Source organism: Dasypus novemcinctus, chromosome 5, assembly GCF_030445035.2.
Source record: "Dasypus novemcinctus isolate mDasNov1 chromosome 5, mDasNov1.1.hap2, whole genome shotgun sequence".
NCBI lineage: Eukaryota > Metazoa > Chordata > Mammalia > Cingulata > Dasypodidae > Dasypus > Dasypus novemcinctus.
The window spans coordinates 117,420,444-117,442,959 of NC_080677.1; the positions used below are offsets into that span (position 1 = coordinate 117,420,444).

The 22,516-nt window shown below is 41.6% G+C and overlaps 1 protein-coding gene across 3 annotated transcripts in view; it reads right to left on the reverse strand.

The window, feature by feature from the left end:
* Positions 1-555: 555 nt before the first annotated feature.
* The window catches only part of CREB3L2 (cAMP responsive element binding protein 3 like 2), a 106,077-nt gene continuing 84,116 nt past the window's right edge, over positions 556-22,516 (reverse strand). For all 3 annotated transcript variants that reach the window (XM_004461655.5, XM_004461656.5, XM_071215294.1), the window contains exons 7-12: positions 22,453-22,511; positions 21,062-21,130; positions 8,481-8,580; positions 8,100-8,226; positions 6,529-6,745; positions 556-5,216 (exon numbers count right to left, since the gene is read on the reverse strand). In XM_004461655.5, coding sequence (XP_004461712.2) covers positions 5,141-5,216; positions 6,529-6,745; positions 8,100-8,226; positions 8,481-8,580; positions 21,062-21,130; positions 22,453-22,511 — 648 coding nt within the window. In that variant the 3' untranslated portion in view covers positions 556-5,140. The remainder of the gene's footprint in view (positions 5,217-6,528; positions 6,746-8,099; positions 8,227-8,480; positions 8,581-21,061; positions 21,131-22,452; positions 22,512-22,516) is intronic.

Sequence of the window (22,516 nt, forward strand, 5' to 3'; positions counted from 1 at the left end):
GAGTGGAGAAAATTAAATTTGAATCCAGAGATTGCAATGGAATGAATGAAAATTGCTCTGCTTGAGTACATTGACCTTTATCAACCATTTCATCAGAATTTCTGGAGCAAGATTCTGCGTTAGGCATCCTCTGCAACTGTTATATGAAGAAGCATCATTCCTTTCTGGCACAAGTCCAAAGCACCATTCTTAAGTGTGCAGAGATGGGGAAAGCAAAATCATATCCACAGAGTTCTGAAATCTAGTTAGGTAATCATTGTAGGAGACAAGGAAAATAACACTCAGGCTGCACAAATCCCCAGAGAATGCCAATGTTTTCTTTTTTTTTTTCATTCTTGTGACTGACTGAAAAAACAACTACATTTCTCAATATTCCTCAGACTGAGACTTGGTTTCAAGTACTATATAACATTCAAATTACTGGTTTGAGGCTCATCTTTCAGTTCAATGACTAGATAATCAGGAAAGAATGAGGCACACATATACAAACTCATACTCATAAAAAAGCAAAGTGCCTTTATGCCAGATTTGCAGGATTTTAAAGACTAGACAACATTTTACTATTTAAGAAAAAATATTTATTTGCAAGAAATGGAAATACAAAAGCATAATAATTTCAATTTATTTTGTTCCAAACTAAGTACAAGTCCTACAAAGCACTTTTTATTTTTATTCAGCTATGTTAAAGAATAAACAGCCATAAAAAAGCAATTAGCACAAAAGGACAGATAATAGACCCATAACGTGTTTAGATTCACACACTGCTTCTCTCTATAACCTGTTACAAAAGAAGAGGGGGGAGCCCAGACTGTCAGCATAGACCTTAAAGTTCAAGGTTGATTATAGTCCAGGGAAAGCTTGGCATTTTTTAAAAAGGGTCACTCACAGTTTGTCCAAGAGTGCTGGTGTTTTTCATAAACTTGTAAAATGTTTCATCTGAGTAGTGTAGGCCATGGGTCCATGGTGCAGAAAATTCATGTTCTACATAGCTGGTAAGCAAAGGATGGGAGGAGAAAAATAGGCAGGAAGCTAAAACTCCTGGTTTCCCTTTTTCAGGATGCAAAGCCTGCTGGCTGGAATTCATAGAAGATTGGATGAAGAAGTCTGGTGATGAACATCTGAGGGACATGGCCAGCATGAGACAAAGAACTGCACTATCTCACAGTGGAGCCATCACAGGGAGCAGACACTATGTTTCCTTCCCAGAGAACCTAAAAGGTTTACAATGTATCCATAGAAAGGAATCTGTTCAGTATAACCCACAGATTGTTGCACATCATATAGTTGTTTATTGTCCCACTGAAATTAGGCCATGGGAGAAGAGTCATCCTTGTTTTCTGTATCTCTATAGAATTTAAGGACTTAAACACATTTAGCAGTGTCTGATAATTTAGAAAATTCTCAAGAAATATAATTTTCCTTCTTCCTAGAAACCAAGACAAAATAAAGCATTCCTGAATTTTACATTGCCCTAAATAACAAAAGAAAACAGCACACTAGTTTCTTCTTGGAGTAAGTACTGACCCTTTGAGCATTAATCCTCAAACAGGCCAGGTGCTTTTGCACTGAGAAAAATGTTCTGCCATGAGGTTATAATACCTTTAATCCTGGATGGCTGCTTTTGATGTGATTGCACCCCTACGAAATGGGATTTTCCTGATGGAAATAACCCTATTTCTTTTATCCTGATGTGCAAATCTGAGAGTGGCTCTCTCTCAGGAAACCATTTTTGAGCCTTTGGAAAAAGTTCTTTTTCCCCATACCTACTTCAGTCTAATACTAAGGCTATACATAAAATCTCCACAGTCAAGGGATTCCTTGGTCAGCCTAGATTCATACATAAGGCATATTTAAGGCACCAGCAGGTATTTAAGAAAAGCGAAGAACTTAAAGAGGTTTGGGAAGAAAAAATTTTTGGTATTATTTGGATTGTAAATAAGTTGAACTAAAACTTGCTTTCACAATCTACAAATTAGATCTCCAAATCAAAATTCTTTATATTAACAAAAACAGTATCTAATTTTGCCTACACTGCTGTCAAACCTCACCCCCACCCCCACACAAAGGAACAACCTAGTTCAGCTGTCAGCATTTTATGTAACTCTCTCTTGATGTGAGCAAGACTTCAGGTTCAAACACTTCACAGAAATTCTTTCTTAAAACTGGGCACGCATGGGTACTTTTCATTTTCCATATCTGTTTCTAAGAGCAAAGTTGAGAGCTGTGAAAAGAACCGCACTGTGGGACCTGGGTTACTCAGGTCTCCACCAGTGAAAAATTATCGGTTCTTTGAATTTATGCAAGACACCTCCTTAATTAGCATAACTGAAGAAAGAGAGGGGGAAAAACCTCCCTTTTACATGAGAAATATCATTAACGTGCCATATATATTTTTTACAATTCATGGTTGCTCTCATAGATTCAAGGTTTTCCAAACTTAAGTCCAGAAGCCAATATCTGGCATAATTTGAAATCTTCAGAACTGTTTTACTGATTGGTCTTTGGGACTATTCTGTGGGAAAACAAATTTGATATTTGGAACCAATCTAGTGTTGAGCCAATTCTTTCATCTTCTTGAGGCTGGTATGTCCTCCTAAAGGGATAACTATGAATTAGTTTCCTTTACTCATCCAAGCATGGAGTGGAGCACAGAGATCTTTCTTTAAAAAGTAGCAATATTGGTTCTTGGAATACTGTGAAAAGGGCCATTGGAGCTCTCAGGCTGATGCCCCATGTTACTAGATAAGGAAACAATTCTGGAAGGACAATTCGTCAGAGATCTAGAGATATGGAGAGAATGATGTCAAGCAAGGGGGTTTGGGGAGAAAAATCCTCAAGGCACTAAGGACAGGAGACAAGAAGTTTACTGTCTTTTTCCTTCGCTCTCTAGACAGAATAGCAGAGTTTTCATTCTGGATACACAGAGGTTTTAGTTTCAAAACCCAATCTGGTTCAGTTTTGGCAAGTGGATAGGCTGGCCCATTTTTGTACCTCTGTTCTTAAATGTGAAACCTTCCCCTTCTCATCACCCAAATACTACTTGAGTTAATTCCATCTTTCTATCTTTCCTATGGCTCCACAGGCTGGCTTATGCCCAATATTTTAATGAAATTTTAAAGAGAAGGATGAGTCAGCAGTGGTCCAGGACTACCAGACAGCATCCAAGCCCCAGAGGATCTAGAGTGAGAGAGAGTAGAACAGAGAGAAGCAGAAGCAGGGGCATGCTACCAACTTCCTACACAGCCCTCCCTGGCCAGTGTAAGCAACAGTGAGAACCATCAAAACAGCAGGGCTGCCAGGACCATTACGGTCCCAAGCCAGCTTCCACATACTGCCAAAAAGATGAACTTGGCTATCTTCCAGCCTGAAATTTCCCCATCACAGTAGGCAGAGAGAGGAATCGCTCACTTTAAACCCAAAATGTACCTGGGAACCCGAAGCAAGAGTCTGCTTATGCAGTATGATGGCAAATGTTAATGGTACCAAATTCTATTATCTGTTATGGAATCAAAGGCCCATGTGTGGGTTCAATCCCTCTTAAGGACAGACTCTTTTGTGATAATGTAGACAGTTGAGATAATGAAAGGAAGAAGGGCGGGGAGGGGAGGAGAATGGCACTAAAGTTCCCTCAGCAGCTACTACTAATAAAATACAAAAGGTAAGTAAATGTCCTTACACAAAATCTTTTACAGGCTAGGGAAAACACTTAAGGGAAGTATTCTACATTATATAATAAAAAAGGCAATTTCCATTTCTTATTTGTATGAAAGAGGAAAGAATTAACTACAAAATTTCTTTTTAATCATTAAAAAAAAATAATAAAAGTAGGATGGTGGGTTAGGTTGTATCTCTTTGGGTGAGCTGCAAAATAGCCAAACCTGATTATAAAAGGTAAGAGTGTGAATGCACAAATGTCTTCTAGCCCATCCCCCTTGTGGAGGCAGGAGAAGAGGAAGGCAAAGCAGAAGTGGAAGGGAGAGGGGAGGATGAGGGTGCCAGGCACAGGAGTAGGAAGACAAGCTACCAAGATTGTCCAAAACACCTGTTGTCAGGCATGGGACCTCCCTTCTCTGTTACGGGGAACAGGATAGAAAAACATTTGGCCATGGAGCCACAGATCTGAGCAAGGAAGTGCTCATCTTTACCTCTGAATTCATCCTAAAGGGAGACACATACTTCAGGGGATGTCTGGACTGTAATTATTTTACAGAGCTCCAGTAAAAAAGCAAAGGAACAAAACATGGTCTGGAAAGAGTGGGGATCCCAGAGCCTATTGTGCCCTCCTAGATACAAAGGTCAACAGAAGACTTTGCTAGCTCGGAGGGAGGCACCGAATCTCTTCAGTGTAACCAGTTGCTAGTGGGAAGCCTCAAAAGCTAATAAATACTATTTACAAATGGGGAGGAGAAGCTGGGGAGGCAGAACTATGGTTATATGGGAAAACAGGTGATGGGGGTAATCCTACAAGCAACAAGATGGGACAGGTTTGCCTGGAGTAGAAAAGCCTGATTTCTTCAGGCATTGCACTTGCGGCCTGAGAATACAAAGGGGGAGCCCTCGCCTGCCAGTGCAGGGAGGACAATCCAGCGAGGGCTCAAAGAGGGTAAAGTCAAAGGGGGGATGCTGATAGGACACCCTGGCACTTCCAGGGCTGAAAATGGGTTTTCACATTGGAGAACCAAGTGTGAGGAACAGAGGACATCAGTCAGTGCTTTGCCAGATTCAAATAGGCATCAGGGGTTTTTGTGGCTGGAGTCTGGGATCTCAAATGAACAAGAGCCACCTCTTCTCAAAGAGGTGGGCACACCTGACCGGTGAGAATCAGACATTATCTTTTTCGGCATTATCAGTGGAAACAAGCCTGCTTGTCCCACACCCCACCCTGAAATAATTTCCTATGGCAGTAAAAGAAAGGGAGGGAAAAATACTGGGTTCCCCTCTACATAGGAGAGGATAGAACTGGAGAGGAGGATGCTCTCTCAGTACAGGTGGAAATCCTATGCTTTTCTCCCATTCAGACCACTAATGCTTGTCCATGTCTTCCTCAAGATCAGGTGACAAAAGGAAAAAGCTTATGACAAAGGTGGTGGGGGATGTGTAAATGGAGTTACAAGAAAGGAGGAGGGTAGAAACAGCCTCTTTAAAAGGTGGCATTCACTCTTCTGTCGAGTTCTACAACTTTCAGCGTTTCATTCCCCTCCAGTTTGGAGCTGCCTCTGTGAAGACATAGAAAGGAAAATGTAAATACAAGTCTCTGGCTTTGTAGTATGATCGACTCATTCTATTATTGCAACTTCATGGACTGGCCCAGGCATCTTTCTTGTCCTTTTCCCTCCTAATAGCTGTACCCTATTCCCAAGATCTCCTACTATTAGCCTATCCACTCATCCACATTCCTACTTTATCCCCACCAAAGAGTACCCCAAAGGATAAACATGGTAGTTTGATCCTGGCTTGCTATAAGGTGCTTTAAATTACTGTATTTAATGAGAATGTTTAGCCTAATTCTAGACTCTAGGAAAGGGGTAAATAGAAAGATACGGGTTGATCCCTGTTTGAAAATGGCTAATAATCCAAGTAAAGTTAAAAAAAAAACTAATTTGAAATAATGATAAATATCTAAAAGAAAATAAGCATGTTATTAGATCGTGTTAACAGCCTGAAGTTCTCTAAGCATTCAAAAGAGGACTGTGCGGGCTTTGGTATCTGACAGGCAGCAGAGAACACTTGGGATTTGAATTGGGCCTTGAATAGCCAGGCTAAGAGTACAGAAGACTTATGTCATAAGTCAAGTGGATCAAGCAGGTGAGTCTCGTATAGCTTCTACTGGCAGCTCCAGAATGTCTCAATAATGGAATTAATAATAATACCTTATCTACTGGGATGTAAATGATACATTTGTAGTGCTTAAAGCAGTAAGTTCTATGTAAATGTTAAATATTCATATATAATGTAAATATATAAAAATATATATAATTATGACCTTTCTCCAGCAGGGAAGAAAGCTAAGGAATTGAAATGGAATCTTTCCTGCTTACTTTGGAATAGCATCATTTGTGAGAAAGATATATTTATATACAAAATTATAAAACTATATATCTATTGATATGTAGCCTAACATGTATTTACTCTTTAGCTGGAAGGAAGCTAGAGAATGTCGTGAAACTGCATTTGCATAGCAAGCACACTGCTGTTTCTTGGGCTGTATGTTCACTTGTGCAGCTCAGAGAGCAGTGAAGGGATTAAAGCCCCCTCCTGCTCTTTGGTGCCAACATTGTCAGTTCCCCACTGATGCAGCAGGCATGGAAGAACTTACTCTAAGTCTTTTCCCTATCAGGAATAAGTGCTCAGGGCACCTATTGACAAACAGCAGACTGTCCTTAGTCCCTGACCCTAGAAATAGGTACTGAATCAGCAGAGGGATTGGATTAGGCCTCAGGGAGAGTCCAGCCCCCATATTCCAGGTTGATGACTCATAACCCATCTTCAGTGCAGTAGGAGAGCTGAATCACTGTCTATTTGACTCACAGGTGCTGCTGCAGCTCCAATAGCACTGACTTCTCCAAGCTTGTCTCATTTGATATAATGAAATGGGGAAGATCCACATCTGGCCTGGACTCCAGCCCTGATGCCCTGAGCAGGGACGAGCCTCTGTCCCAGCCACCAAGCTCCCCACCCGAGGCTGGGCTGGAAGTCTCCTCCAGGGGAGAGTGCTCCTCATAGATCAGCAGGTTCCTGGATCTCACTGAGGACAGAGCAAAGTAAAAAGGAATGAGTCAAAGAACACAAAGGGTATGCTGCATCCTTTCACCCCAGGTGCCCAAAGGCTAGTAGCAGATGACAATTGATGTATTTTTGTTACCCAGGACTGAGGGTGCCAATTGGAGTTGGTTTTCTATAAAGACTTCAGGGTTCTGTGCATTTACAAATTATACTGATTATATAGTGCTGGAAGAACAATAGAAAAGCAAATAAACACAGTACTTTGAAAATAAAACTCCCCTCCTTACCCACCCATAACCATCTAAGGGAAGCAACTCATGGAAAATGGGAACCAAATACTTGGAGCTGTTCAGATCCAGCTAAAATAAGAAGCATGCCCAATTCATAGGTCTCACAGGGACATAAGGTACAGGGCAGAAAATATGCATTTTCATTTCACAATCTAGAGAGAAGACAAAAAGCCCAAGCCATAAATCAAAGGAGATAGTCTCTTTCATTGTGCAGAATAGTAGCATGGCTAGATGGCTCTCTAGCAGTTTCCCACAACATAGAAACTATGCTCTGATTGGCTTCCATTTAAATGCAGATATATTTCCTTGGGGAAAAAAGGAAATTATGCATTTTTCCCCAAGGGGCCACAGAAATTATTTTGTTGAAATGCTAGCACTACCTACCTGTCATCTACCTGGCAGGGATATACCTGCCTGGAGATCAGAGACCTCTAGAACAGCAAAATCATCCCTCTTAATTCAACACTTATCTCTTAATTCAACACTTGTTCTTATTAGTGTTTGATCCCTTCTCACCAATCTTTTATTCCATATATATTTAAAAGATATAAAGGATCCAGGTTAGAATACTTCCTATCACCTGAATCTCCAAATTCCCTAAATCTTGGGCATAATCTTTTATAAGACAAGCTGACTCTTTAATTTGACTTTAGAAACTCTTATTCTGGTAACAGACAATTCCCCTGAGTGGAGGCAGAAGTGCAGTTCTCTTAAAACATCATGGAAAGCTTAATGCTCCCCTGACCTCCTCAAAAATCCACATCCCTTCTGTTTATCAGAGCTCAAGCCAGAGATGTCAGAATTATCAAGGAACATAGTCTAGAGCAATAGGGTACAAACTGTGCTCTGCAGGGCTCCAGAGCATTCTCAGGGGTGCCTCTTCCCAATGGGTGAGGAGTATAAGGGGAATCCCAGCAGCCAGAACCCTCCCTTCCCTCTTCCCTCCTTCAAAAGGAGAAGCTCCACTTCCACCTTTAAAAAAAAAAAAATTTGTACTTTCATATAAGATTCCTTTCAGAAAGTTGAAAAACCTGGTTCTAGAGGAACAAAACAAGAGCCTTTCCAAATTGCTGAGTGTTTTCTTACCAACAGAGGATGTGTACGGCTCTGGCATAGAATGCTGATTGGGCAGAGCCATCTTCGTGGCAGAGGGATAGGGCCCATAGCCCTGAAAAAAGCTGCCAAATGCAACGGCAAAGCATAACACAACGACCTGGAGAGGGAGGAGAACACGAGAAGCTGTGAATTACAGACTCCACAGGGCAAAGTGTTAGACTTGCAACACCTGAAAGACTTTGGGTGACTCACCTTCTCTCTGTGCACCCCTAGGCAATTATGAATTCACAGCAAAGAAACAGCTTTAGAGTGAGCTGCATAGTTTCTCCAACCCCAGAGCACTGAGACTTGGCAAGTTGGGGAAAGACTGTGCCAGGTGGCAGTGATTGTGCTGCCCTTTGGGGAACTCACCATGAGGCAGGTGCCAGTCTGCGTGCCGGCTAATTTGCAGGTACGAGAAACCTTGCCCATAACCAAAGTCTGAAGCTTCTGTAGTTGCTGAAGGAGAGTTCTGAAAAGGCAACAAATAAAAACCATAAAGGGAGCCTGATAAATAAGACAACGTGTTTTGCAGATCTCTCCTCTTCCCAACTACGCTGTGAGAAAACTGCTGCTGCTACTGAAACTGAACAAAGAGCACCAAGTGAAATTTTCCTGTGGAAGAAGATATGGGTGCCAATACCTTCTAGCACCACAGACACAGAACTCACTGGGACCCAAAATTTCCCCACTTTTGCAGCTTGTTCTGTTCTTGTGCTATTCTGAATAAAAGATGAACACCCCAAAATTATTCTGACATCCTGTGATTTGTTGATCATCCATTGAGGAAAAAAGGAAAAGGCGTACTCTGATTAGTTGGGAATGGTGGTAAAAGAATACTTTTACCCAAGAGATGGAAACACTAAAGAAAATAGAAGGAGAAAAACAAAGAGAAGAGGAAAGGAGAAAAGCAGAGAAGAAAGTGACTGGCAGAGAAGTGGCCAGTGGTGGCTGTGATTAGAAATGGCAACAGAGGCCACGAAGCAGCGGGCATTCTGATAACAGGTATGAAGAGAGAAAGATAAAGAACGGAAAAACAAGAATGGCCTTATTTAGGGCAGGGAAGCAAACAGTCATCTGTACCTCCAGCCTATGGTTCTTGAAGGCTCACAGCACCTCAACAATCATAAACAAAGCCAAAATATAAAAGAGCGAAGATGCCTGCTGAGAGTCGGGGATGTTAGAAGTCATCCTCTGAAGCAGACTGTAGTCTTTCTCTAGGAAAAGACAGAAAGCAGGAGCAAGAAAAGGTTGTTGTATCCCTAAAATAGGACAATGGTGCAAATTCTGAAGAGGAAAATGTTTGGGGAGGAGAATAGTGTTTATACCCTGCTCTGTGCGGCATCAGGACATGGAAAGAGCAGTTGGTGAAATTCTTTGCAGATTCTGAACACAGAGAGTGATAGAAAAGGGTCTTATAACACACCCTCCTAAATTAGAGCACCTGGGATGAATTTTGCGTGAGCAGCATAAAGAGTTCAAGCTCCTTTTCCCCCTTATCCCTTATCCCCAGCCCAGTGCGCATGGCAAAAATGGAAAGATTTTATGAGCAGATGCTTTTTCTTGAGTCTCAGGTATTCGAAAAAAATCCATGCTGTGATGTGACGTTAGAAAGCCAAGAAAGTTCAGGGGGAAATATCAGCAAATCACTTGTTTGCAGAAGAATCCTGAGCTTTCGGATAACTGCCTCTCCCCTGGGCTGGAAAGACAAGCAGCTCTATCCAAGACTTGCAACATATCCTTTGGCAAGTGCCAATGACACAAATCCTCCCAGGTTTAAACAAATTAAGGGCAGGTTGAGCATAAGAATAATATTGTTTTCAGCAGTTTAAATGGATAAAAGTGGGGAGAACTGGAGGAGCCCACAGCACACGTAGTGGAGGTTTTCTGAGCTCAAATAATGCAGTGTGGTCCCATCTACACAATATTTGCCTCGTTTGGTGATTTAATTTAAGCAAAACAAAATCAGTCATCCTGTTAATTGATATAATTTAAATTCTATTAATTTGAAGGGTTTTTTCGGTACTTAGCTGCATTTTTTGTTTTATATTTATACAGAGGTATAACAACACACAGTTTAGGCCTGAGTTATGTTTATCTATGTTCAAGACACTTTAAATGTGTTCTGTACATTACTCAAGGCTGAGAAGTACTAATAGTGTGAATTCCTTAACCCATTTAAAAAGAAAGTGAGCAACAGTGTGACTATATGATGTGGCACCTTTCCTCCTCAGTTTTTTCCTTTCTTCTCCGAGGACTTCCCAAGAACAGCCCCTCCTACTCACTAGCACAGCTGCCTTTTCAAAACAGACAACTAAATGAGCTACTGCACTCCCACTTCCTGAGTGACCCCTTCATTCTCACCACGCTGAGAGTTTGCTGGCCATAGCATGTATTTTATTGCCTACCATCTGCTAATGCCAGCTCCAATCCCCTCACTGAGTAGTTCTGGAAGACATGAATAGGCAGACAGATGAGCTCACAGACAGGACCTGTGTATGGCCATGTGACACAGGCCCTTTTCTCTCGTATTCTGGCCACCTTCCCTGGTACCATTTAAGGCCTTTGTGCCTGCTTGGCTATAGAAAGGGGCCTCCCTGCTCCTTCCGGTGCCTGCTGAAGAGCCACTCTTAATACTACAAGTGACCGCTGGGCACCTTAACTTTCCACTGGGCACTCCTGCTGCACCGCCTTTGTGCTGTGTCCTTGAAGTGCTCTGTGCACAAGCGGGAAACATGCCTCCATCCAGGTTCAGAGCTAGACAGGACTTCCCACCTAGGTGCCAAGACCATGTCACTTCTGCTCCCAAGACTAAGGGTGTTTTTTTTAAAAGTGAAACTACCATATCCAGTTTTTACTAACATTTCTATTTAACCAAAAACATCACACACTCCCTCCCTGCCGACCCGGTGCTCCTTGCCCAGGTCCTTAAAGCATGAGCCCCTGTGAAAACAATGTTTGAATCATTCTCCATTTCCAATTTCTGGTTGTTATCCCTTAGGATGAAGAGTTTTCCACCTGAAAACAGATCTCAACAAGGCCAGATACCATGCTAAACCTTCATGGTGTGTCATGTCTTAGGCTCAAAGTGGGACCCCAGCTACAGGTGTAAAGTGCTACAAATTTGGAAGAAAGACTATGTAAGTCTGGCTGGAGAAAGCAGGGGGCTTCATGTCTACTGGCTCTATGGCACTTTACTTGGCATTCAGCAGCACATCCTTTCCAAATGCAAAGATGATTACAGTCTAAATCCAATGCAAATGAAAATGGTTGTTTAACAGTCCCTGATTTCTAACAGTTTATAATCTAACTCTTTTAAGATGAACAAACATGTAGTTTAAAAGAGTTGGGTTTTTTTGTTTTTTGTTTTCATTTGAAATGCTGACGGAAGGTGACAGTGATTTATAAGGTGCTGCTTGCTCCCGCTTCTCTTCCTCAGGTTGGTGGAGGTAAATAGGACCCAACAATAAGAGCAATGAGTCACTGCACCAGAGTAAGATCAGGCAAGTCTCACAGAAGTAAATGAGTTCACCGATTCCTAAAATATAAATAGACTTACATGATCCAGTAAAGTTTGGGACATTCATACCCATACCTACAACAGAAACCCTCAGTTTTATCATAAGGAGAAAGAAGGAAAAATGAACAGTGATTGAGTGCCCACTGAGTGAGTTCTAGGCACTTCATATACTGGTTGTCTCAACCACTAAGTAGGAGACATAAGATGTAAACCAAATCCTTTTCTAACTGCATAGCTCATGAGCTTTCCAACATGTTACAGCATGGTACTTTCATCAATAACCGAATAAAATCAATAACCAAAATACTTCTTAGTTGAGTAGGTTTTTCTTAAATCCAGTGACATTAACATCATCTTGACAACAGCTCAACCAAGATATCTTGCCACTGTTATCTATGAAAGTTGCAGATGGAAGAGTCATACCGAAAACCCAGGCACCCATATAAACAGTCCAATGGCAAAGAGATGCACACTAACAAAAGTTCAGGGATAATGATCCAAAGAGTATCAATAAAGACAAATAAACATTCCATGTTACATCTCTGCATATTTCAAAGATAAAATGCAGAGGGCAGATAAAAGAATCAAAGGTGCTCCTTCCCCTGCTTCAGATGTCAGGAACTCAAACCTGGGCTTTATTTTTTTTAATGGAAAATATAAGACTTGCCACTCACCAGTGCTAATTTCTACTGGAATAGGATAGGCTCCAAAGGCAGAGAAATCTGAGTTTAGATCAAAGTCTCTTTAATCAAGTTATTTAAGTTCTGAGTTTCAATTTCCTCACCTATAAAATGGGATTAACCTTTATTTCCTAGGGTTGTTCTGAAAATTAAATAAAATAACACATTTATAGAAAACCTAGCATACAGCTTAATCCGTATTAGGCAGTTAATAAAAGTAAATTCCTTCCACATCATAAGCTAACAGAATAAATATGAGACAATCTCCTCTCCTGGGACACTCTTAAGTTTGTTGAAGCAAATGTATTTTTTAATAGTTCCTGCTCTCTATTCTCGCTGGTGTGATGATGGGTGAAGCCAGTACTCTTTACAGGAAAGCCTATGATCTCATAACTTATATGCTGGCATGAGATCATCTGGTACTTTCTCTGATACCACTGGAACAGATGCAGACCTGCCTGCAGCACTGGGATCTAGGAGGATAGCTGTTGCCCTGCTTGCATGAAGGCCTGGGTAGAGAAAAGACTGCCTTCGGCCATCAGATAAAATGGAAGAATTATTTTTAAACTAAGGCTAAAAAAGTCAACTGTAGGACAGACCTGATGGTGAGCTCAAAGCCCTGTATAAGCTTCTCCTTATTTTAAATCATCAGTGATCGAGGCTAATTATGGCTTAATGAATTATTGGGCTTCCGGGAACAAGGTCTTATTTTAGAGAAAGAAGTACTCCTGGCATACGTTTATCTGGGCCAGCAGATTTTTTCACAACTTGTTAAATAGGGGTGCCCACCCATCTATCAAAAATGTGGATTTTGTCCTGTAGTGAGATGTAAAAATAAATTTAAGTGGCTATCCTCATACAGTTCCTTGCAAAAGAGCAGTCGAAGGCAGCTGCCAGCCTTGCTCAAAATAAAGTGTCATCCTGCATCTTGAGAGACGTATCAAAAGAAATTGGGTAAAACATTCAAAAGTAGCAAGAGTGTGAGGCACAATTGTACAATAACTGGGAAATGCATCAACAGACTCATATGTTTTTACTTGGTTTAATTTTCTTTTCTTCTGTTTCCTTTATTTATGAGAGAGAGATTGACAGGGGCAGGGGAGTGTAATTGTATGGCATCACATGATATACTCTGAACATTCAGGTTCCTAATTTCCCACTGGAGTTAGAAACCAGGACCCAAGAAAAGCAATAAATGGGTGGCTCCCAATTACCTGCTGTGCTGCGAGTGTCAAACCAGGTACTCTCTGGAGATATACTTTGCATCAAATTCTGCAACACACCTTGTTCAGAAATGGAAACAGCTGGGCTAAAGTGTGTGTGTAAACATATGTGTGCATATAAACCACTCTCTGGGTAAATCAGGTTCCATTAGAAGTGCAGGAACTTTATTTCACACCCTAAAGAATATCTAGAACAGAAATGGCCAAATTCTAAGTCATGAATCACTAGCATGTTGTGAAATCAGTTGGGTTATGACTAACACATTTTGAATGAAATAGAATCAAATAAAATGCACAATATCAGAGAGTATCACACATAGTAAATTAAGTACTAATTTGTGAAATACCCATAGTTGTTATGTATATGATGAATATTATGTCTACATCTACGTCTACATCTATGTCTCTATGTCTATGTCTGTCTGTGCAGTGTGTTCTAGGCCATGACATAAAATGTAAAATGATTATAATAAAAAGGATGGAATGCCACTTATCTACTGCACACCTGCAAAATATCATGAATAACAGGTGGCCTCATGATAGAAGAGGTAAGTGTCCATGTCCTAAGGCAGAATCCCACCTGAATCCCTCTCATCCCACCCCCAGTGCAGTCATCTAGAGTTAGTGTCTAAGAAGTTCTGCAGGTGTAGGAGTTAGAGTGCCCAGAAGCAGAAAGAGTATAAAAACAATCTACCTCAAAGCCCTGGGGTGGAGGATGGAGAAGTGATGGGATATAGTATTCTTAATTAGAAGTTCTACTCATTCCATGAGGATATTGAGGGAGAATCACAAACTGTCTCAAAGATTTTTAAATACTCCAGTGTGACATTTACAAAAGACAACCACATCAGCTAAAAGCCTACTTATAGAATAAATACACATTTGCTCACGATCCTTAAGCTTTTAAAGTATGTTCTTGGGACTCTGGCCTAATTGAAAAAAAAAAAGTACAAATTGCCTCCTTTTTCTTTCTGCATAACTGCTGCATTATATGAGGTTTATTTATTTTGGCAGGGATCAGAGAGCATTTCTGAAATATTATAGTACCCCCTGACCCAGGAACACACAAAAAGGAGATTTCTAATAAGTCTTCCTGGGCTGTGGGACTTCTAACTTAACCACCAAATTATACTAAAATAGTTCCTAGTTTCTCTGGGGAACTTAATCTAGTACCCAACAATCCTTTGCGTTTGAAATATTTTCCCTTGATAAAGGTAAGAAATGTAAAATGAATTAAGCCAGGGTAAAAGTCTACAGAGGGGAAACGCCGGTCATTCATCAGTACTCAAATGGTTTCTGTGTGTACAGGTGGGAGTGGGATGGGCCAGTTATGGTTGGTCTAGAAGAAAAGAACTCAAACATAGGAGACCATAAAAACATGCAGAGACCAAATATACAAAACAAGCACAAATGGACACAGCTGTGTGGGCTAAACAAAAGACTAAGGAAAGCCAGAAAACACCCAGAACCCAGGAGAGACAGCTGGAAAGGCCTCTGGCCAAAAACTTTCACAGATTTTAAAGAACAAGAAAAATGGAGTGAGACAGGTAGGAGGACTATTCTAAGTAGGAATATAGATTAAGAGAAAGGTTAAAAAGGATTATTAAACAATTCTTATTTCTGATAACAGAGCTACAGGTTGGGACAGGCATGTCTCCTACCTCTGTGAGGGCTGGGAAAGAGCACAAATGAGGCCCACATATCACACACCTTAAGGTTTCATCCCACCCACTCCAAACTCTGCACACAAGGCACTGCCAGCACCTAGTCCCTCTAACATCCTCCAAGGCTGGGTCTGAATTTAGGACTCTTGGACTCTCCAGGGTTCCTTGACAAAATGTGGTGGTGAGGACAAAACTACCCCAGGCCACAGCCAACCCCCTATTCTTCCAATCCCTGGCTCTACCGCACTCCAGCTTGAGAGACAGACCTGTGAGTCTCCTGTTTTCCTATACGTGTTGCTGGGAATGCCAGGACAGAAAGGCCCTGACTGCTGTTTCACATGGGCCATGTCTTGGGGTTGTTTATGAAGTTGGCAGCCTCGAGACATGAGGCAATGCCACCCCCTATGGACAAAATGCAGATTGCTTATTGCTTTCTATAAAAGCAGTGGCTTCCCCAAGCTCTGGATTCCTTGAGCTGTCACACAAACCTCCCACAGGCACAGCATTCATGGGACTTGGGAGCAAGAACAGATGTAAATATGCTGATGCTCATGCTGCTTGCTGTGCTGTGAGCATAAAAATCCTTCATCTGTGACCCAGTAAACTTGTATCTTCTGTAAAAAGGATAAAATTGAATCCCAGAACTGACATACACAGTGAAGGAGCTCATGTACACACTTGCGTATAGATTCAAACTACATACACAGCCTTCAAGAAGCCCTGTCTTGGGCCATTCCCTGGGCTTAGATGTGCTTATTGGTGGGTTGGTCTACCCTTGGAGAACAGACCTGGGGTAGAGGTCCACACAGGCCCTGGATGTGAGTGAAGGCCCTTTGGGCTGGAAGTTTCAGGGTCCCAGATACCAGCATATGACTTAGGAAGGGGAGGATGACTCCTTGGCACAGCTGACTACTTGTCCTAGGAGAGGGATGTGGCTAGAGGAAAGCCAAAGCGGGGCCACCTAAAACACTGGTTCCAAAGCAAGGGCCCCCTCATGTCTGGGTTTAAAGTCAGCCCTGTGCTGGGGACAGAGTTGTCCTTGAAGGACAGAGAGGCACAGCAGCAGGAAAAATCAAGGTGAAGTTAAAAAAAATAATAAAATCAAAGTGATTGGTCTTTATTCTCCTGCTACTTATTTGGATTACCTTAACTTCACTGGGCCTCAGTTTCCTCTTCTGTAAAATGAACTAATTAGGGGGTAAGTAAGAAGATCAGGAAAGTACTTTTGAAATCTTCGCTCTTTTGATTCTACAAATCAAGTAGAAGAATTATGACACAGAGCCCTAAAGAGAAATAAGAAAACTGAGACACAAACACTTAAAACCAATGGACTGGCTAGTATACGTGCATCACTTGTGCAGAAGAAAAGGACACAAGGCAGGGGAAAGGAGAAGAAAAACAAGGATCAATTTCTTTGGAATGAGAAAAGGGTGGGGCTATCTAGAAAGCTCGCAATATGGAGGGATGGTTGATGAGCATAAGCAAGCCAGGAGAATTCTCCAACTGCCACAAATACATGGGCTTGTATTCAGTAAGTGAAAATGAATTTCCTGATTGAGCAGAGGAAAAAGGCCCCCTGGGAAACTGTCTCACTCCCATCTTACACATTTCTTGATGGCTTGCAATTAGTGGATCACCTTAGCAAAGGAGTGTGAAGGTGCTTTCTCACTGTCACAGCTCTGCTCTGGAAGGCTCCTGGGGTAAAGCTGAAGAAGGGCTAAGAGGGCTCTTCGTCTCCTCTCCCGTTGTCACCCTCTTTCAGTTTTTCTGAGCGCAGATAAAAGGGTCTTTTCTCCCAGAAACCAGTAATATGGTTAGGTGGCTGCTTCTGAGTCCAGTACAAAGACACTCAGGATTGCCTCATAACCTGAACACTAATTTTCATATGGACAGATGGAAAACTCTAGCATGGGTTTTCACAGAACTGGAAAAGAGTAAAGAAATATAATCTTTCCTAAATTTGGCCAATGGTAAAGCACCTACTCTCCTTCCTGCCCATGCCATGCCACTCAAAACAAGAGCACCCAAGATCTCCAACCTACTTTGGTGACCCGAGATCCTATTCACTTACAGCATTCATTTCTACTTTAGTTCAGCTACCGCCAAAAGAATATAATACAACAAGCATGAATAGGAACACAAACAGAGGTGTGAGTTCATTAGGCCTAGCCTAGTACTCAGTTCAAACTCTGGATCACTTACATAGTGTGGTCGAAGTTAAGGTTGCAGAAGTCTTCCCTTGCCATACAACTAAAACACAAACGCCTGGCAGCTGGCTTTGGGCAGGAAATTTCCAATGCTTATATTGTAGCCATTTTGGTTAGTGTGGTGATTTTTAAGTTGTCCCCTGTAAAAGGGGAGGCCCTTAGAAGATAATATGAGAAATGGGAAAGCGGAAGCTGCTGGAGACTACACGGTCCCCTTACGTGTTTCAGTAAGGGCAGCTCTGCTTTTGCTTATTTACCTCTTAAGTCAAAATACTTTCAGAAAGCTGCTAGACTTAGACATTGTGTCCCCAGGAGTCCTCAGACAAAATTATCCTTAGGAAGACCACAGCTTAATTGTCAGCTATTGCCATCATAAAAGGGTTATCTACCCAGAGGTAACTTTTGAAGAGGCAAAAGACATGGGAGGAACATTCACACAGGATCACCAGTGGGAAACCACCCTGGAGGGCCCTGACAGTCAAGGGACAGAGGCAGGCACTTGGGGAAGTAGGAAATGGGGGGAAAGGGGATGTAGCAGTTTGATATGGTTATGAATTCCAAAAATAGATATGGGATTATGTTTTTAATCTGGTCTATACCTGGGTGTGATTAGATATGATTAGGGCTTTGATTGGGCCACGTCAGTAGGGCATTGAGTCCCCACCCCTTGGACTCACAGATAAAAGGCATGGCAAAGGTCAGTTGGGGGTTTTTGATGTTGGAGTTTTGATGTTGGAGTTTGATGCTGAAGCCCTAAGCCCTAAACCCCAAGCCCTAAGCCCAGGAAGTAAGCTCACAGAGGAAACAGAAGTAAGCCCTAGGAAGAGAGGAACCCTGAGCCCAGAAAGAAGCAAGCCCTGGGAAAAGAGGAACCCAGGAAACGTGAACCCTCGCAGATGTCGGCAGCCATCTTGCTTCAACACATGAAAATAGACTTTGGTGAGGAAAGTAACTTACGCTTTTGGCCTGGTATCTGTAAGCTACTACCCCAGATAGATACCCTTTATAAAAACCAACCAGTTTCTGGTATTTTGCATCAGCACCCCTTTGGCTGACTAATACAGGGCATCAACAAACTTTACCTCCTTTAATAGGTGGACTAACACTAGTCCTGGCCACTTTCATTAACAAAAACCAATGCTACTAGGGAAGACTCAGATACCAATATCAGGAGGTAGAATTTTTTTTCATGGAGGTTGAATGACTGGGAAATGGTTCTATACAGTCAGTAAAGACAGAAGGAAAATCATCATTGATTTTCCAGCAACATGAGCAATGCTGACCATTTTCCCAAATCAAATATGCCATACGTTGCCATATATCATCTTTTTTTTTAAAGATTTATTTTTCATTTATTCCCCCCTCCCCCCAGTTATCTGCTCTCTGTCCATTCGCTGTGTGTTCTTCTGTGTCCGCTTGTATTCTTGTCAGCGGCACCCAGAATCTATGTCTCGTTTTGTTGCGTCATCTTGTAGCATCACCTCTCCGTGTATGTGGCACCATTCCTGGGCAGTCTGCACTTTTTTTGTGCTGGGCAGCTCTCCTTACAGGGCGCACTCCTTGCACATGGGGCTTCCCTATGCGTGGGGACACCCCTGCGTGGCATGGCACTCCTTGTGCACATCAGCACTGCACATGGGCCAGCTCCACACGGGCCAAGGAGGTCCTGGGTTTGAACTGCAGACCTCTCATGTGGTAGGCGGACGCCCTAACCACTGGGCCAAGTCCGCTTCCCTATATCATCTTTTATTATAGCCAATATCATAATAAAACAGCTATGACAATTATTTAAAAAGATAAAAACAGTTGGCAAAACATGGATTGCTATTTCACGGAATCAGAGCTGTACCTTATGCCAATATTCCTCAAATTAAAGCTATTTGTCAAAATCTTACAGAAACAAAGATCCTGCACAAGTATATTTATTGATATGAAGATATTTCCAGTGTATTTTGGAAATAATAGATGTAAAGGGGCTTTAACAAAAGAGCATGTACGATAGAAATATATATATCTAAAATACCCCAAAAGGAAAGATACCTTGGGTGATAGGATTCAATTTTCATCTTTTAAAAAAATTATAGTTCTTCATTTATTTTTACAATGGGCATATATCACTTATGGGTTTTTAAATAAATTTTAAAAATATGATAGAGCGGTCAGCCTAGCAAGGGGAAGGAGTGATCATTCCGAGGGGAGGTGACAGTGCATGACCTTCTCATCCATCCCGTCTCGTGCTGCACCTCTGCTGCCACCATGTGGCAAGGGATGGTATGACAGCCAGAGCCCCAAGATAAGACTAAATCTGGAAACAAACTCAGTTCTGTCTTTGACTTAGTCTTTCCTCCATTCACCTACTCAGGGCCTGAGTTTGTCCCACACGTGAACATGACCTGCTATATGAGTACATGTTCCCAGAAATGCAGAAGGAAATTTAGTGGGATCACAAAATGTTTCATGATATAAACTACTACTGATGGTAGTTTTAACTTATGAGTACATTAGCTTGCTGTTTGAGCAACAAACCATGAAGATTCAGCAAATGGGAGTCAAATTTAATTATGAAATAATATGAAATAATACACAAATAGATATAACCTGGTCTCTTAATATTGGCAAAATCATTAGGCATTAATGCTAAGCTAAAATAAAATTGATTAAAATTTTGCTTGACCCCCCAAGCCATTTTTCTCTGCTTGCTTGTTAGAGCTATAACACTAAGTGTGACAGAATTATCTGACTAATGAACACTTTGATCTTCAAAGTATAGGTAGGCACCAAGTATTCATACAAAAACACATGTTCTAGGTGAAACTCTCCAACAACCTATACCATAACCTATATAGGTTTTTTATACCCTTTTGCTTAGCCCTATACCTTAACTCTTTTCTCACGTATATGGCCTAAGGCTAAATCTCAATTCGCTCCTCTCATACAGAAGCTCTGGAGCCAAATTGCCCAGGCTCAAATCACAGCTCTGGCTTTTACTGTGTGACCTTGGGCAAATCCCCTAACCTCCCTGAATCCCATTTAATCCCCTCTACATAATGGGGATAACAACAGTACAACCTCATAGGGCTGTCAAAAGTTTACAGGACTTATTATCTGTAAAGTACTTAAAACAGTGCCTGGCACAGTAAGTGCTAGAGGAAGTAATGAACTCACTCTGTCCCACTGTTATTCTTCAAAATGGGTTTGTAACTTTAGAATTTTTAATCAGTTAAGATAAACATAGTTTTCTCTTTTTTCATTAATAAACACCATTTATTATTAAAATTGAGTGACAACAAAGTGGATAGTAGCTCCTTCTCCACCTCTAAAGTTTCGAGTCATTTTCAGGAGAATCAGACTTACCTCATTCTCCTCCAAGACTCTTCTCTTATTCCCATATAATAGTCCTTGTCAGGATCAGCCCCTTCACCAATACTGTGTTTTGTAGGAAAAAGTCTGTGCATGTGGGGGGTGGGGCATGTGAGTCTGTGCATGTGTGTGTAGCAGGAACAGGTGGATGGAGTGGAGAAGAGCCATCCTGAACATCCTGACACAACAACACTTTCAAATAATTGCCTGCAGTTTTCTTCATTTCTGATCTGGATTCTGTGCTCTATCCACACCTTCAACTAGGCAGCTCCATGAGCTCTTATTCTAGCCACACTTACCTATTGGTGTTCTCCAGAACTTCTACCTTCTTCCGAAGCTCCAAGTTTTCAGTTGAACAAGACTCTACTCTACAGAGAAGAAAGAAAAAAGAATATCAGTTACTATCAGCAGAGCAAACACTAAGTGAGGGGCTAGGGTGACGGTAGGGTGGGCATCAAGAGAATGGGGAATTAGCTACTCCAGGGAGATGAGGGAAAGAACTTGGTCAACCTCAAGTGAGAAATGAGAAGGGTGAGAAGACCAAAAAAAGGGAGGGGGGGGGAGTTGAGTAACAAATGCCTCAATAATGGAAAATGAACATGGATGGTACAGAACAGAGACATCTGTCAGGCTGTTCCAGCCTTCCTTTCTCTCACCTCTTCCCTAGCACCCTCCATGCTCACCTTGATCCTCCCTCTGTACTACTGGGCTCTGGAGCTACTGGCTTTACTGGCCAGGAGGACTGATGAGAAACCGTGGGACTTGGCAGGGTGGGAGACAGGGACTTATGAGCCCCAAAGAGGCAATAAAGAGATACTCATAGAACTATCTGAACTGTGGGTACCTGTAGAAAGTGATGGAAAAAGAGTGGGACGACCTAATGCTAAATTACCAATACCTAACTGGGCGACAGAAACACTAACTTCCAAAAGGAACTTTCAGAGCCAGCCAGAATCCATTGACCATTCCTTTCCCCAGATATGCCAGAAGGTTCTGGGTCTGGGGCCTAATTCTCATCTTAAAATGATCTTAGTTTGTCAGCTGGAGAACTCTTTTCTAGCACTAATATAAAACTTCATTTAATTTATATTTTTCTAACAGCCCTCCTAATATCCCAGGCTTTTCAGTAGAACAGAGAGTGCCTTCAAGTACTATTGCAAAAAAAGTAAGTCACTTATAGTGGACAGAACTTTAGTGGACAGAAAATAAATAATGCTGGCCTTACTTAATTGATTCCTTGTTTGCGCTTTCTAGGGTGTGAGGGAGTGTGGCCAATGGAAACTGATTAAATTGCACTGCTCCTTTCCGTGGAAACAGTGCCTCTCCTCTGAAGAGTTCCAGGAATAGGTGTGAATGTTAGTATTTGTACTTGTTTCAAAGGAAGCCTTCAAGAATTCAGTGATTCTTGGTTGGAAAAAGTATGCCTAATGCAATTAATGTATTTTTTGCTTCTTGCCACACTTATAAATGTGGCAAAAGAAAAAAATACTCAATTGCATTAGGCACTTGTTCCAAGCATTTCCCTCAAATCACCAGTAGATGGCAGCAAAAACATAACTGATAAACCAACAGGTGTTAAAGATGCCAAGAAAGAGCAATTCCGCTGCTTTTTAAGGAAAGCATATACTTATCACACTCTGATTCTTCCATGTATTGCCCAATAACCTAACCAGTTTGTCAGGAGGCTTACTTTTTCTCCAAGCTGTCCATGTATTCTTTCTTCTTTCTCCTACTTTCCTGAGCAGAAATCTGAG